General features: G+C 50.3%; 1 protein-coding gene across 6 annotated transcripts in view; it reads right to left on the reverse strand.

Moving 5' to 3' along the window:
• PLXNA2 (plexin A2) overlaps positions 1 to 15751 on the reverse strand; it is a 205508-nt gene that overhangs the window by 39107 nt on the left and 150650 nt on the right. For 2 of the 6 annotated variants that reach the window (XM_035722087.1, XM_035722088.1), the window contains exons 11-12: positions 14677 to 14773; positions 10948 to 11138 (exon numbers count right to left, since the gene is read on the reverse strand). In XM_035722087.1, the coding sequence (XP_035577980.1) occupies positions 10948 to 11138; positions 14677 to 14773 (288 nt within the window). Of the gene's footprint in view, positions 1 to 3308; positions 3923 to 3955; positions 4579 to 4603; positions 8977 to 10947; positions 11139 to 13611; positions 14562 to 14676; positions 14774 to 15751 lie in introns of those variants that run through there. The other 4 variants (XM_027610550.2, XM_027610549.2, XM_027610551.2 and 1 more) reach the window with 4 other exon arrangements.

Genomic DNA, 15751 nt, shown 5'->3' on the forward strand with positions numbered 1-15751 from the left:
GGAAGACAACATCTGTAAAGTCCCTAATAGGACGGTGGTTTAGAGAGCAGGTCTTGACAATTGGCAATTTCCTCTCCCGAGTTCCCCCTGCACCTGCGCCTTCCCAGATCATGACAATGTGGGATGGTGGCGTTGGTGGGGAGTTTACAGAGGCTGGAAATCTTTCTGTTTTTCTGTAAGGAGGACACAGGGACTGGGGAACTTAGATGCTGGCGTGACGGAGCGGCAGAGAGAGCTGCCCATGGGCTGACTGGAGAAAGCCTGAGAGGTGTCCTACAGCCTGAGCCTGTCCATGCTGCCGAGGACAGGGCCTTGGCTTTGGGGGATTCTGGGCCCTGTGCGGAAGCATACTCTGAGCCAGACATCACCCTTTCACCCAGAATAAATTTGGGAGGACACTGGCCCTGTCTAAAATGGTCTTCATTCTTTCCTCCCTCCCTCCGAGCTGTTTCTTTTTCCCTTGGCGATTAGCCATTCTGGGGTAGGCAAAGCATCGCACAATGAACTCAATGAATGCTTCCAGGAAAGTAATTCTGAATGAGACACCCACACAAACAAATGGCTTGACAGTGTGGGATGTGTACGAGTGTGTGTGTGTGTGTGTGTGCGTGTGTGTGTGCGTGCGTGTGTGTGTGTGTGTAGTGAGGGTGTAGTGAGGGTGTGGAGAGAGGGGGAGGGGAGCTGGAAACGTGAAATCAGCTGAGATCTTTAGATATTGATCATTTCAGCCCCCATGCCGCTCAACACGTATTCTTCTGTGGACCAGAAATCTATCTAACTTCTCCTCTGTGGACCTCAGAAGTAGGGGATGAGGCAGAGAAGCGCCCAGAAGCAGCTGCTGTTGCTGAGAGGGGGGTGAAAAGGGCTATGGCCCTCCTATGTTCTATGCTGACTCCCGCTGCGCACTCCCGGCGCACCTCCCCAGAGCTCCGGTTTAGCTCTCTCCTGTACTACACGTGCTCCTGGGGAGAGCTAAGGGTCCCCAGGGCTATAGGGTCTAAAGGCGATGTGCATTTGACACGCTGCTCTCCGCACTGGCCAAGCATGTCCACTGACAAAGGCCTACTTCTGCAAGCCTCTGCTAAAAAATGCCTCCCCCGTGAGGCTTTCTCCGACCCCCTGAGGCTGATTCCGTAGCATCTTCTCCTACACTCCCACTGTCCTTTGTGAATGCCCCAGAGAAAGTAATGGGCATGCTGGGTTGTAAACTGCTTCTTTTCTCAATAAGATAATAACTATCTTGGGACAGAGACGATCTCACTTTTGCTTAGCAACCTGATACTTAGCACACTGCCTGGAACACAGCAGCCTTCCATAAGTATCCCCAGTTCTCCGTTACTGGGAAACGCTGGCCTCAACCAGACCGTAGAGCAAACTGTGTTCCATAAGGACGGCTGGAAGAAGGGAGCTCTCTATGTGCGGCACAGGAGTGATGTAGTATTTTAACATCTGAATCCCAAGAAGTTCCTCCTGCAATCTCTCTTAGTTTCATTTAAGCCAGTTTCTTGTGCATTCCTCATTGAATGGACGAGTGAACAGCTGTCCCCTTGTCAGACATCTCCAGTAATGAAGCCACCCCTGGCCTGCACTTCTGCAATTCTGTTAGCCTTTTGTCGGAAGCTCTTGTTTTCTAAACCCTTTGATCATTTCAGATGCTCTTCTCTGGACCTTTGGACTTCCAGGCATCCTCTGAGAGTGTAATGACCCAAAGTAGGCTTGTGGCTGGTGCAGAGGCCTGCCTGAGGTGAGTGAGGAATGCCCATGCAGATGACTACCCTCCGCTTGTCACACACACCATTAACCAGGCCAGCCATGGGCAAGTCCCAGAGGGAGGCTAACCCCTAGATCTCTTTCCCAGGTTCTTTTATTTTTTTTCCTCCCTGGGGGTCCCTTCCCCTATTTTAGGTACCTCTCACCCTGCTAGTCTCTTCTCCTGAAAGAAACCTTTATTTGCATCGTAATGGGAATCTATGATATGACCTTGCCTGAAGAGTATTGGCTTTTTAACTGATTGTAGAATAAAACATCTGTCTATATACGGCATTCAGAAGGAGAGCATGGGGAATGTGTTAGGGCAGAGGCCTCAGTCCAACAGCCCTACGCCCTGCTCCAGAAGCAGTCACTGATCGTGCACAGGTATATAGGTGGCTAATTCACGTCTGGCCGAGGGTTTTTCATCAGCTCATCCTGTGCCCGGATGAGTAGGAAGTAGGATGTGGGATGAGGTTGGCCTGTGTTGATGGTAGGGGACCAACTAGTCTCCTGCTGGGCCCTCTCAAAGCCTCCCACGTGTTGGGAACCACTTCTCCATCTACCCAGACCCCACCTGCCACCCGCGCAGCCCCACTGAGTGCCGCCGAGCTCCGGGACACCCCAGCCAAATCTGTGTTCCTGCCAGACTGTGTCATGTTTGTTTTCCACCGTGGGTGCTGTGACCTGGAAAGCAGTCGCCGTGATGCTACACTCGCCCTGATTCTTGCAGCCACTAACTGAACAGTTCGGAGGGAACTGTGCCACAAAGCCGCCCAAGGGCGGGAGCTGATGCGGCCAACTAATTACAGCTGGGGCTCTCCAAAGGGCTGCACCGGGAAGCGGAGCCTTGGAGGGTGGCATGGGGGGGGCTCCTGCAGGGCACGGGTTCCAGGGGTCAGAGGAAGACCGCTCTTTGGCGGGAGCCTCACAAGGCCCGGCTTCCATCCTCGCGCCCCTGGCTTCCTCGGGTTGCATCTCTTGCCTGATAGACACGGCGGGAGTGAAGATGGACACTGAACACTGGTTCCTGGTTATTGAAGATTCTGATAATGCTGCCAACCATCATTTATTTCATTTCCTTTATAATAGCATATTCTTATATCGTACTTATAATGAACCAGGAATTGTGCCAAAGGCTTTACATATTTTATCCCACTTAGAGCTCAAAACAAGCTGCGAGGGAGGTCCTATTATAATTTCCTTTTTACAGATGGGGAAGCGCACCCAGAGAGGTTAAGTAATTTGCTCAAGTTTACATAGTGAGTGGCAGAGCCCACCAGGTCCAGCTCACCCGTGCTTCCAGCCTCCACACGACACTGCCTGAGCTGACCATCCTCTTGCCCCGGAAGAGACCCCTCTGTCATCAGCCAGGAGAACTCATGCCCTATCCTACTGCTCGGGTCCCCCAGCCCCTCTCCCCGGGCTGAGGCCAGAATGTACGACTTTCCAAGAATCTCTGCAGTTGGCTCTGCTGGTCCCTGCCATGTCTCTGAACTTGTCAACTTCCCCCTCCCCGCTCTCTGTTTCCGCTCCCCCTGTGGCTGTGCACACGCCCCACCCCCCTCGGCCTCGCCCCCCGTCCTCTCTGTCTGTGCCTGTCCAGTCTGATGCCTGGAGCACGGACGGCTGGCTTTCTCTCCTTCTTGGCAGCAGGCTGGACGAGCGCTCCGTGCCAGCACCCTTCCCCACTCCAGCCCTGTGGACTGAGAATTCTGGTTTCCTAAACGAACCCAGGAAAGAGATGAAGGATGGTGTACAGTCACACGCAGGGGCTCTGGAGTCACGCAGCTGCAGCTTCACTCCTGGTGCTAAAACTTACTAGCAGGGTGCCTTTGATAACGTTGTCACCCCTCATAATGCCTTGGTTTCCTCATCTGTGAAATGGGGCTAATGATCCTTGTAGCTCTGACCTCATACAAGTCGTTATAAGGTCTGCGTGAGATGACATGGGTGCTGAGTACAGTTCTGGGTGCCCGGTGAGCATTCAGGGAAAGGTAGCTGTTATTTTTATTATGAGTTTATGATGAAGAGGTCTGGGCAGAAGCCAGGCTAGCTGAAATCCAGAGGAGAAGTGGCTGGTGTGGAGATGGTCCAGCATGGCTGCCTCTCTGATGGGCCTGTCCGGCTCTTTCCGTGGCTCCAGCAGGCTGTCAGCACCCTAGCCTGGGTTCTTAAGTGTACAGGGGAGAGACTGCCATCAGAACCTCCCAGAGCAGCCAAGGGAGGGGGTCCCAGAGAAGGTGCTCCGGGACGGACACCCCCCAGCTGATGGACATGCTTTGTTAGTAAAAGCTCCTGTGTCTGAGACTGGGATCAAGAGGGTTCCGCCCTGAGTGGCCCCCGAATCAGGACAAGCCACTGAGGACAAGTTGCCCGTATAGAGGCAGCTAGTCTTCTTCTGACTCATCTACTTAGTCCTTCCCTGTTGCTTAGAGTTCTCCTGACTTTAGAGGGCAGTGGGGCCGACTCTGTGCCTGCACATTTTGAGGCCATCCTGGTGCTTAGCCAGAGACACCTTGGATGCTGGATTCAAGATGGCCAATGGTCACATTCCGTTCCACCTTGGGTGTGTATGTGTGTGAGCACGTGTGTGCATACGAGTGTGCGCACTCTTCAGGGTGGGCCAGAGCCCAGCTGACGTGCTCTGCAGGGATCTCTGGCCTTGGTAGCGCCAGCTCTCGTACCCGGCATGAATCCTTTGCTGGCTCTGTCCTAGCTGATAGTACATTCAAAACCTAACTGTTATCTCAGCAGAGTAACTCCATTATTCATCCTGACACCATCCCCCGTTAGCTGTTTGTTGCAGTGATGTTATATTAATGAGGCCTGCAAATAAATGAACGGGAGATCAGAGTGCTGACTTGTTTCTCAGGAAAGCTGGGTGACATATTTATTTATTTGTTGGGAACTTTGCAAGCGAGTCTTTCTGGCCCTGGGCAGGTGGCTTTTGGCCTTTCCTGCAGAGATTTTGTGCAGCCTTACAGATAAATACTTGTAAATGTTCAACTCCCCAATTTCACGAATGCGTTCACAACTGAGAGAATCCAGGAAAGAAAAAAAATCCACTTTCAATTATTTGGGCAAATGGAGAGCAGAAGGAATGCAAGAGCAATGGATCATCTCCAACAAATATTGTATCAACTGTTATTTTTGCTTGGTTTTAAAAAGCAATGCACATGGTTTTCTACATTTGGTTTTCTTTCCCAGTTACACATACCTAAGACAGTATTAAAGAGAATTTATGTTCCCTGAGCATAAACTAGTGAGGGATTGGGCAAGTTAGTGACATTGAAAAATTCACAAAGTAAAATCTACAACATGGTCAATGGACAGATGAGTGTAAAACCAGCCCCTCTATGGCCTGGCATCAGGCTGGCCTTACTGGGCAATGTGGCAGGTGAGTTCAGAAACACATAGGAATATTCTTTGGTACCAAATGGTGATAGGTTCCTGGCCAGTCCCTGAGAATGCCAACACTGAAGATTTGCCCCTTGCATTTCAAGTCTGCTTTGCTTATTCTTTCCCCCTGACCTCTATCATCACCTGTAGGTGTGAGCTATGTAGGCCCCATCCTCTGGGCTCCCATTAGCTTGAAAAGAACCAACCACCAGCCTCCATAAATTCCAACTTTCACCTCAACCCCATCACCCCACTGATAGACACAACCAGAAACCAATCGGATCAAGTCTGATAACTCTAATAAACATACAAAATTAAAGTAACCTCTATCCTGTACAGGCAAGAAGGGGGTCACCCTAAGTTTAAACACACCCCAAATGCTCCTCCTGCTCCCCCACCACTCATAGGAATAAGCGTAGACCTAATTATGTCTAGGAAGACAGGTGAAGGTTACCTTAAGGCTCAATACAAAGGGTAGCCAATGCTCCCTGTTTTTCTGGCCTCCCCTGGGACCTTCCAAAAGAATTCTGATCCTGGGCACAGATATTTTTGGTACACTTGCAGTGGAGTGAGGTGGAAAAGTGTATAGCCAGGGAAACCCCTCCCCATCCCTCTGACCAAGATGGCTGGCATGGTATGGTGGGGAGAGTCTGCATTCTGGAGTCAGAAGGCCCTGGTTTTGAATTCGTTCTGCCACTAACCAAATGGGTGACTCTGGGCAAATGATTTACTTCCCTAAGCACTGTTTCCTCAACTCTTAAATGAAGATAATTCTGGGCATCTTGCAGGATTGTTAGCATGAGTAGGTATGCAAAGGTCCTGGTGCACAGTAGAGTCTGGCTATTATTAATACTCCCAGAACTAGGATGTGGATCATGTCTGTTCACGTCCCTGGCCTGAGGTAAGTGTCCTCGTTAGGTGTCAAGACCTGGGTCCCTGCTGTAGTTCTCCTTCTAAACAGAGACAATAGCAAAGGGTGTAGATGAGAAATTTCTGTCCTAGGTCCTTTGGAGGAAGCAGAGTGGCCTGCAGGGCAAGCAGATTCCAGCCTCCTCCAGGTGCCCCATGTTCAGGGATAGGCTGGGGCTTTGCAGTGAAGGACTGCACCCCCTGCCTCCCCTCACAGAACTAACTTATCCATGTGATAGCTTCCAAGCCTAGCACAGTGCATCGCATGCAGCAGTCACTCATTAAATGAATACTTATTTATTGCAATGCTCTGTTATGGGTTGAACTTTATCCTCCTCAAATTCATATGTGAAAGCCCTAATTCCCATTACCTCAGGATGTGACCTATTGGGAGACAGGTACCTTTCCCAGAGGTAATCAAGTTAAAATGAGGTCATTAGTGTGGGCATTTATCCAATATGACTGGGATCCTTATTTAAACAAACAAACAAATCAGAGACAGACACGTGAAGGAATGTCATGCAGAGATGAAGGCAATGCGTCTACAAGCCAAGGAATGCCAAGACTGCTGCTTTCCCAAAGCACCAGAAGTGAGGGGAGAGGCATGGAACAGATTCTCCTCACAGCCCTCAGAAGGGCCCAACCCTGCGGACGCCTGGATCTGGGACTTCCAGCCTCCAGCACTGTGAGACAATACATTTCTGTTGTCTAAGCCCAGTGGACCAACACAGTCACTTTGAGTGGAAACCTCTGTCATGTGAGCCCTAGAGCCCCTCGACCCTTCCTATATTTTTCTCCCCAACCACATATTCGGTGTCTTTTTCCCTTTCTGCCAATGCTGCCCCTTCCCAGCTCAACAGAAAATGTTGCTTCTGGGCCTTCCTTTCTAGCGGGTGGCTTGTAATGTCTTCCTCTCTGAGGCCCTAGCAGTTCTGGAAGCACAGCTTCCAGGTGGGCCAGGCATCTCACGGCCTCTCCAAAGCTCTGCACGTCTCTTGTCCCCGGGGTTGAACAGGTGACACATGCACAGACACCGGCTGACAACTAGAATGGGAACAGCCTGGGATGCCTCCCACGCAGGACAGCATCATTATCACACCACGGGCTGGCTGAGAAGGAGCGGATGCTGGGTTCTGAGGGGGGCTCGAACCTGAAGTTTATGCAGACTGAGCAATTCTTACATCGGCTGTAAGACTTGTCCTCCATGAAGCTGCCACAGGAGGTGGGTCTCTAGGGGTGGGCTTGGTTGCCATGGAGACAGTTGGGTGAGAAGGGGTTAAGGATGAACACAGCTGTTCATTCAACTAAGCTTGAGCCCACTCCTTTCCCTAATGCAGAACTCATTCGGGGTCACGCATTGATCTCCCCGCCCCTGGGCAGTTCCGGACCCCATTTGTTTCCAGCATTGGAAATTCTGCTGCCTCCTACAGCCAGCACCGGCCACCAGAGAACCCTTCCCCTTTCATCCCCGAAGAAGGATCTTCATAGTAAATGGCTCTTGAGATGGGCTTGCACGGACTGGGTACACATTTTGAAGGCGGGGGCCAGAGACAAGGGGGAGGTACATATACAAGGGCACGGATCCCATTGAATTCTGATTATTAAGAAAAAGATCTATGCCAATGTCAAGGAATTAAGCCAAGGTAAAGAAAACGAGCTAACTCTTCTTAAAAGTTACTTTTAACAAATGATACATTTTTGGTAACAAATGTCAGAGAGGCACATGAGGTCCATTCTTCCCATTACTGGTGATACTAACTTCCATCACTTGGTAAAAAGCAGTGTCTACCAGGTTTATCCTCTGTAAAGTTTCTGTTTTTCTTGTTGAGATTAGTACATATCTTGTGGGGAGATGGCTTGAGACTATATAAACATCCTATTTTTCATCATACGTTCACTTACTAATTTTAGTATCCATCGGCCTTTCTTCCTGAAATAATTATTACTGTGAATCTTGCCAAATGGTGATTTTCTATTTCCCTAGGTTCTTTAACATTTTTGAGTTAGAATTCTAGTAGAAGAGCTTCCTCCCTCTCCCATGAATTATTTATTTGTATCAAGAAGGAGCATAGATTCTTATTTTATTCTATTGTTTATAGTCAATTAGTATCACTTATTTTCTTACTCAGATTGTCCCAGATTTGGCTACTGGCGCCAAATCAAGTTGACTCCTGTGCACTTTTGACATGTACTCCACATTTTTGTTAGTACACCTTGCCATGAGAATATCACGTAAATTAAATTGTGAGGAGACAGCCATCTTCAAATCGAGGGATATTCTACAAAATAATTGTCCTGCACTCTTCAACAGCACTAAGGTCACGAAAGACAAAGAAAGACTGAGGACCAGGGCACTCAAGAAACACGCTAACAGAACCTCACATGTGACCCCGGGTTGGATCCTGGATCGGGAAAAGGGGGACAATCGACGGGATAATCGGCACAATGTGAATCAGGCATGTATATTACATGGCGCTCTTGTACAAACGTTAATTTCCTGATTTTGATAATTGTCCTGTGGTTATATAAGATGTTAATTTGGGAGAATCTGGGTGAAGGGTATATGAAAGTTCTTTGTACTATTTTTGTACCCTTTTATAAGTCTAAAATTATTTCAAAAATGAAAAGTTAAAAAAAACTGAAGATGACTTTTACAAGGGAAGGAAGGGAGGTTGAGGGTAGGAGCCGCAAACATGAAAGGAAATATTCCTGATCATAGTGGATGAAATATTCCAGGCCTGGATCCTCCCTCCTGCATGTCCTGTCCCGAATGATGGCCCTTCATGGCTTGAGACACAGCATGGATTTGTCTCTCTTCCCTGGAGAGGCTCTTTCATTTCTCCACAGCCTCTACTTGAAGAACGCCAACAGGAGACCCCACTTGCTTAGGGCCTCCAACTCCTGTTGCTGTGTTCACTGGGAAAATCAATTACAGCCTAATTACCTCCAGGGGTTAATTAGCATCATGTCGCTTGGGTGTCCTCTGTGAATGGAGCAGCCCGTCAGTCTACGGTCAGTGAGCAGGGGTGACACGGAGGCAGAGATTTCCCAGGGACAAGCCTGCCTTAGGGCTGGGAAGGCGGGGAGTAGACAGGGCCGAGGCAGCAGCTGAGGCAGGGGGAGGTGAGAGGAGCTGATGGAAGCGAGTCCCTGCCTGATTTAAGTTACCCTACGCCACAGGTGCAGAGACATAGAGACCGACAAGTACAGCTGCAAGACATACAGGGCAGAGCAGGTTCCAGCAGTTGCGGGAAATCACTGGCATCAGGGAGAAGGCATGGAGTCCTGAGCAGCTCAGGGAGCTGGCTGTGTGAGGGCAGGGGTGGGGGCCCCATCAGCAGTCCCTGCAAGCACTTTCACGGCGAGATAAAGACACTGGATGGAGTCAGTAGACGCTGTCACGGGCCACGTCCAAGAGTAAAATGAAATTGAAGAAGTCTGATCTTTGAGGGGCAGTGTCTCCACGCTCACTGCATCTTCCCACCAGGATGGATGAGAACCTAGCTAGCAGGAGACACTCTCCCACTGCACTGTGCTTCCCCGGGGATGCCCTGCCATGTGGACGGATGGCATCTTCCTGGTCTACCTTAGCTAGGAAGGCTGGACATCGAGGAAGGGGGAGTCCTGCTTCTTGTGCTGTGTTACTTGAGCAATCAGAGACTTTATAAGTAGTTTTCTAATTCCATAGATCTGAGCTTAAATACCAGGTCTGCCACTTATCAGCTGTGTGAACTGGGGCAACCACGCCTCTCTGAGCCTCATTTTCTTCACCTGTAAAATGGAGGTGAGAATATTTACCTCCCACGGTGGATGTGGGATTAAATGAGACGGTGCCAAGCACACTGAATAAACATCAGCTCCCTCTTCAAATAACCCATCTGTAGGTTAACAACACTCATTTGATCTTGAGGGTTTTCTTTCTACGGATCTGAAGCTTCAAAATGATCACAGGGATGTTTGAGAAGCTTCTCAATACTCTGTGACATAGGTGAGAGCCAAAGGTGCTTTCTTTGGCTAGTAAGGAAAATGAGCCAGGAAGAGGGGCAGTGCATCCACTCGGGGAAGAGGCAGAAAAGGAGCAGCCCCTCACTGCTTTCTTAAATGAGCAGACCACAGTGCTACCTGCCCGCACCTTTATTCCCAGTCACCATAAGGAACGTGCAATTAGTTTCAAAGCATAAGTGACATCCGGTGAATAGGGAGCCGTGAAGAGTGATGAACACATAATGCAACCAAAGTTAAATACAACTGTTCCTCTCCCAGGCCATTCAAAACCCGAGCAGCTGCTTTTTCATTCACATCATCTATTCATCTGCCTTTGCAATTTGCTATTCAGGAAACATCATTTATTTTTCCAGGATAATTAATTACCTATTTCTTTCCATTAAAATGCACAAACAAATTGGGACAGAGAGTAAATTCTTGGGAAATGGCACGGTGGCCAATGTAGTGCCTGCCTTTACTTTCTTCTTCTGCGTTCAACTTTGCAACTCGGAGCTAATTGCGGCTCCTGAAATCACATTTCTGCTGAGAAAAGCTAAACCTGCTCTCTGAAATGTTTACCCACCACGCAGCCAATTTCCTTGTCCCCACCTGGCTCTGCCGGCCTGGCAGGGAGGCTGGGCTGGCTCTACCTCCCTTGTGTGCACGCGCCCACGCCGACGTGCAGGTGCATTCACACACTGGCCTGAGGACACACATCCATACGCTTGTCACTTACACCCAGACGCGGGCCATCGAAACGGCCGAGAGAGGCTTCCCACACCCCACATTAAATGTGCACTACACTTAGAAGAATTCTTCCATGTGAACTCCTCTCCCGCTGCCCACCCACCCCAGGCCGGCTCCTGGCCACGCTGCCCCGCTCTGGGAACTTTTGGGACTCACCTCGGTGATTTGAGGGTTGGAGCACTTAACGTTGTGGCTGGACCAGTCAAGCCAGGGGCTGGAGGGGCTGGTGCAGTGCTGCTGGAGGGTGCACCTGCGCTCGCCGCTGCACCAGCCACACTCGAACTTCCGGTCAGCCTTCAGGCAGAGGCCGCAGCTCTCCCGCTGGGCCGCACACTTGTAGAGATGGACTGCAAAGAGAGGGGGCAACACAGCGGGATTGGCGAGGGCTCCTCCCGACCGCGCCTCTTCTTGGAGGCATGGCGGAAACCGTCCCCGGCATGGGTAACACCGATGATCGCCATCATCCTTGCAAGAATAACTGATGGAGGACAAACACTAAATTGAGCCTCTTCATTGCTGAAAGGTACTACAGAAAATGTTATTTAAGAGTTCTGGCTCTAAAGCAAATCATATCAGGGCTTTGATGGTGGCCTCGCTACTTCCTTAGCGATGTGATGGAATGTCACCTCCCTGAACCTCGTTTACTTAATCTATGACATGAGGATGATCGTTGTTTTGTGGGAGGTTTGAGTGAGGTGCTGTGTCTTAAGTGCTTAGCACAGTGCCCGTAGCATACCTGATGGGCCCCACAGGCTTATTCTCTTTTCTTGGAGGTCACATTACATTCTTCTGCACTGTCTTTCCTACTTGGGGCCCTCATCACAACAGGTAAGGACTGATTTCCCCATTTCAGGTAAAAATGAAGCTCAAAGAGGTATATAATGATTTTTTAAAAGATTTTTATTTATTTGAGAGAGACAGAGAGAGCACAAGAGGGGGAGAGGGCCAAGGGAGAGAGACCAGCAGACTCCCCACTAAGCGGGCTCAATCCCAGGACCCCAAGATCATGACCTGAGCTAAAATCAGACTCTTAGCTGACTGAGCCACCCAGACATCTCAATATATAATGACGCTTGAAGCTTGCTAAGGTTAGTGCCCCGAGCTAGGATGGTGCCGTGGCAGCTCACTGTGCTGCTAGACTGTAGATCCTGAGAAGAGAGAGGCATGCCGCCCATACACTGGGGACCAGGTGGTCTGGGAGAGAGGTTAGCTTGGCTTCAAGAAAGGCCAGGTGGCTGGCAAAGTGTGGGCAGAACTGAGAAGGAGAGAGAGTCAACATAGTCCTGTTCATAGCCCCTTCAGTGGGGGGTGACATTCCCACAGAGGACAACCTAGCTACTTAACAGGTCACTTGTGGAGTCTGTAGACCCTTGGCCTTTGCTTTTGTCTCTTACTGACTTAGAAGCCCGGGGCACGCCAGGCTGCAGAACTGTGTTTTGGGAGCCTGGGACTTCATTGTTGCCTACTGATGTTTTGAATTCAGAATCCTGAGTAGAATTCTCCAGAGGTAGAATACTCAGAGAGTCATTTTCAACTTTTCTGGTCAAGCAGACATAAGCTTTCAGGCCTGGGGGGTGGGGATGGGGGCGTGCCTGTGCTGGAGATCAGGTACAGGCCTCAGGGGAGGGGCATATTTTTATTCCTCTATAGGTACTCATCCTGTTCCTCTGCTCTGTCAAGTGTCCCTCAGTCCTAGCTGCAGGGACTGCATTTAAACGTCCTCATACCCAGGGCTGGTAGAGGGCAGGAGATGGGAACCTTAAGATGAACAATTACAGAGTGAGCATTTATTAACATGCACAAATGGTGCGCACCTCATCTGGTCTTCATGCTGACCCCAAGAGGAGAGCATTCCTTCCCGCATTTCACAGGGAAGGAAACTGGAATGAAGGCAGGGGCAGTATGTAGTCTGAGTTCCCCCATCTATAAGTGAAAGCGCCAGGATTTGATCCCTGGTTTCTTGGTTTCTAGAACCCACGTCCATAAGTACCGTGGCCGTCTCCACCCACCACGGTGCACAGCCTCCAGAAACACCTGGGCTCTCAGAGGCACGAACATGGAGATGGTGCTACCCGGGCACTCCAAGATGTTGAGCCACCAGGGAGGGCTCTCACATGACAGGCTGGATGTGGCTGTTTTCCTCTGTGCTCTAGGTGCAAAGGCCACCTCTGGGAACCAAGCCCAGATCCTCAGAAGGGAGGTTGTCTATCTCTCAGCCGTGGGGAAATTGGGCCAGGGTATAAGGAGACAGAGAGTAGAAATCTCCCTGGTTCAGTTTCTTTCTCCCAGCCTAAGTGGTGTTGATTTCCATGCCAGCATGTAGGTGGGGGCCTCTGGTGGCTCTGGTCCTCTGTCTACGTCCATGGGTGACCCTCAGGCCGAGGGAGAAGCTGGGGCAGCCCTAGCTACTTCAAGTGTAGTGAGATGTGGCTCATGGTGTGAGGAGAGGCGTCTGGAGGGCAGAAGGCTTGACGTCCCACAGTGTCCTGAGCTGCTGGAAGGACAGTGGTGTGGTCCAGCCTGCGAGCTCTGAGACTGGACATCCTTGGTTCAGATCCTGGCTCTTACTTTCTGATTCAGCCTGTTTTATTTCCCCCTTTCCTTTTTCAGCTTTATTGAGGTATAATTGACAAAAAGAAATCATAGGTATTTAAAGTATATACTGTGATGATTGGATATACATATACATCATGCTAGGGTTCTTCCCATTTAGCTAATTAACATATCCATCACTATATATATATATATATATATATATATATATAGTTTCTAATCACTATATATATAGTGATTAGAAATATATATTTAGGTTGTACTCTTTTAGCAAATTTCAATTATACAATGCAGTGTTATCAACTATAGCCACCGTGCTTTGCACTAGATCCTCAGACTTCATCCATCTTATAGCTAAGTTTGCACCCTTTTAACAACCAACCCCTAGCAACGACTTTTCTAGTCTCAGTTTGTATGAGTTTGACTTTTTTTTTTTTTTTTTTTTAAGATTCCACATACTTGTCTTTAAAGGCTGGAGCACCTCGTGAATTTGCAAGTCATCCTGTGCCGGGGCCAATGTTAATCTGTGCACTGTCCTGATTTCAGTATATGTGCTGGAGAAGTGAGCACTCCTGGTCCGTTTCTTAAACTCTTTGGGTCTCGGTTTCCTTATCCATAAAATGGGAATAATACTAGTACACACCTCTCGGGGTTCTTATAAGGATTAAAGAAAACAATCTCAGAAAATCACCGAGGGAGGGCCTACCCACGGCGAGTACCTGTCACATTGCAGTTGCTTTTGTCCCTCTTGCTGCGCGGAGGGTAATGCCTACCTGGCGCGTGGGGGGAGTTGCTCGTGAATTTGGAGGACGATGAACGAGGGTGGCCCTCATGGAGTTTCCCTCCCGGGTCAGCCCAGCTCCTTGCTGAGCTTACCTGTAACAGTTGTGGGCTTGCGTCCTCCTGCCCGTCCCCCTCCCCACCCTAGAACCAGGGGCACAGCCTCACAAACCTTTGTGCAGCGATGGGACCAAGGACAGGGGAATCAGACCCTAACTGGAGACAGATCTCTATTTCCCTGGAAACTGGTAGGACGTTCCTGCTTGCTGCTTTCCTAGGTCAGGTTCTACAGATACTTCAAAGTCTTCGGAAGCCAAAGGAAAACGTGATGAGCCAGCAGCCGCGGGGCGGATGCTCTGGTTGTAATAAAACAGGGTTCCCAACAGGACTCCTTTGATGGCTCCAAATGTTGCTTTAGGATCCTCTGAAGAGTTCCGCTGACAGAGGGAGTGTATTATTCATGGCACAGCGGCTGGCCGGCTCTGATCCCTCGCCCCAGTCTTTCCCGGGGTCAGGAAAAGATCAAAACTCTACCCGGAAGTAGCTGCTCACCTTTCAGGTCCTGCGGGTTGTCGATGATGAAATTGCCATTCCACACCACAGCGAAGTCCACGGCCAGGTTGCTGATGTCCATCCCATCATACTGGTACTGCGGGGAGAGGGGCAGGGGGTGCACGGCTCGTGAGGCTCCCTATCAGAGGGGGTCAGGGATGCTGCAGGCATCTAGGGGGACCAGGACTACAGCAGGAGAGAAACCAGGGGCTCTGGCTATCTCTGGGCTGAGAAAGGAGCAGAGGGAGAATCTGGGGAACCCCATTTGCTGCTGGAGTGATGTCTATGGCACCCTCCCCCTGACTCCCAGTCACTAATGCCAAGCGGATCCCACCCAAACCCCTTAGTGTGGTGCTCAGTGCCTCCCGTAATCCAAATCCAAACTCACTTCTCTAACCTTCTCTTCCACTGCCCTCCTATAGAAAGCTCTGAATCCACCTGTCTCCAGACGCACCCGCCCCAGTGCCTCTCTGTCTCCATTCAGCTCACATCTCCAAAGGAACGCCTCTCTCTCCCTAGGGCCTCCACCCTTCAAGCAGCCTGTGTTCTTCTGGTCCAGCTCAGACTCACCTTCCCCAGCGCGTCTTCTCTGACATCCCTTCCCCAAGCCCCAAGCTCCCTGTCCCTCGGCATTGCCAGTTTCTGTCCCTCGCTTCCTGAGAGCGGCTCTGCATCTTTTCCGTACAAGTCCAGTCTCTCTAGCAAGTCCACGTCCTGCTGTGCAAACCCCACCAGAGCCTTGAGCAGAACATATGCACAACAAACAGCGCTGCAGCAGTAGGTGGGCTGGGCACCGCAGGGGTCCTCTGGCTGCATGTGAGCTTTACTTTGGCCAAGAGTCCATTAGGGAAAGAGCTCAGAGCTTCTGGGCACAGATCTGACCAGGCCGACCATGAAAGGCCTCAAGCTGTGGCCAGGAGTCCACTCTCCCATGCTGGTCTTCAGAAATAGGCTGTCTGGTGGCCCGGCCCCTGCCCTGCCCCTCGGTGAAGAAGGCCTCTGGGAATCCCCTCCCCAGAGACCTGGCCCGCCCTGGCCACTGAGCTCTCAGGGCAGGCCACGTTCCTGTCCGCCC

This window comes from Zalophus californianus, chromosome 10 (assembly GCF_009762305.2).
Source record: "Zalophus californianus isolate mZalCal1 chromosome 10, mZalCal1.pri.v2, whole genome shotgun sequence".
In the NCBI taxonomy this organism is placed as follows: Eukaryota; Metazoa; Chordata; class Mammalia; order Carnivora; family Otariidae; genus Zalophus; species Zalophus californianus.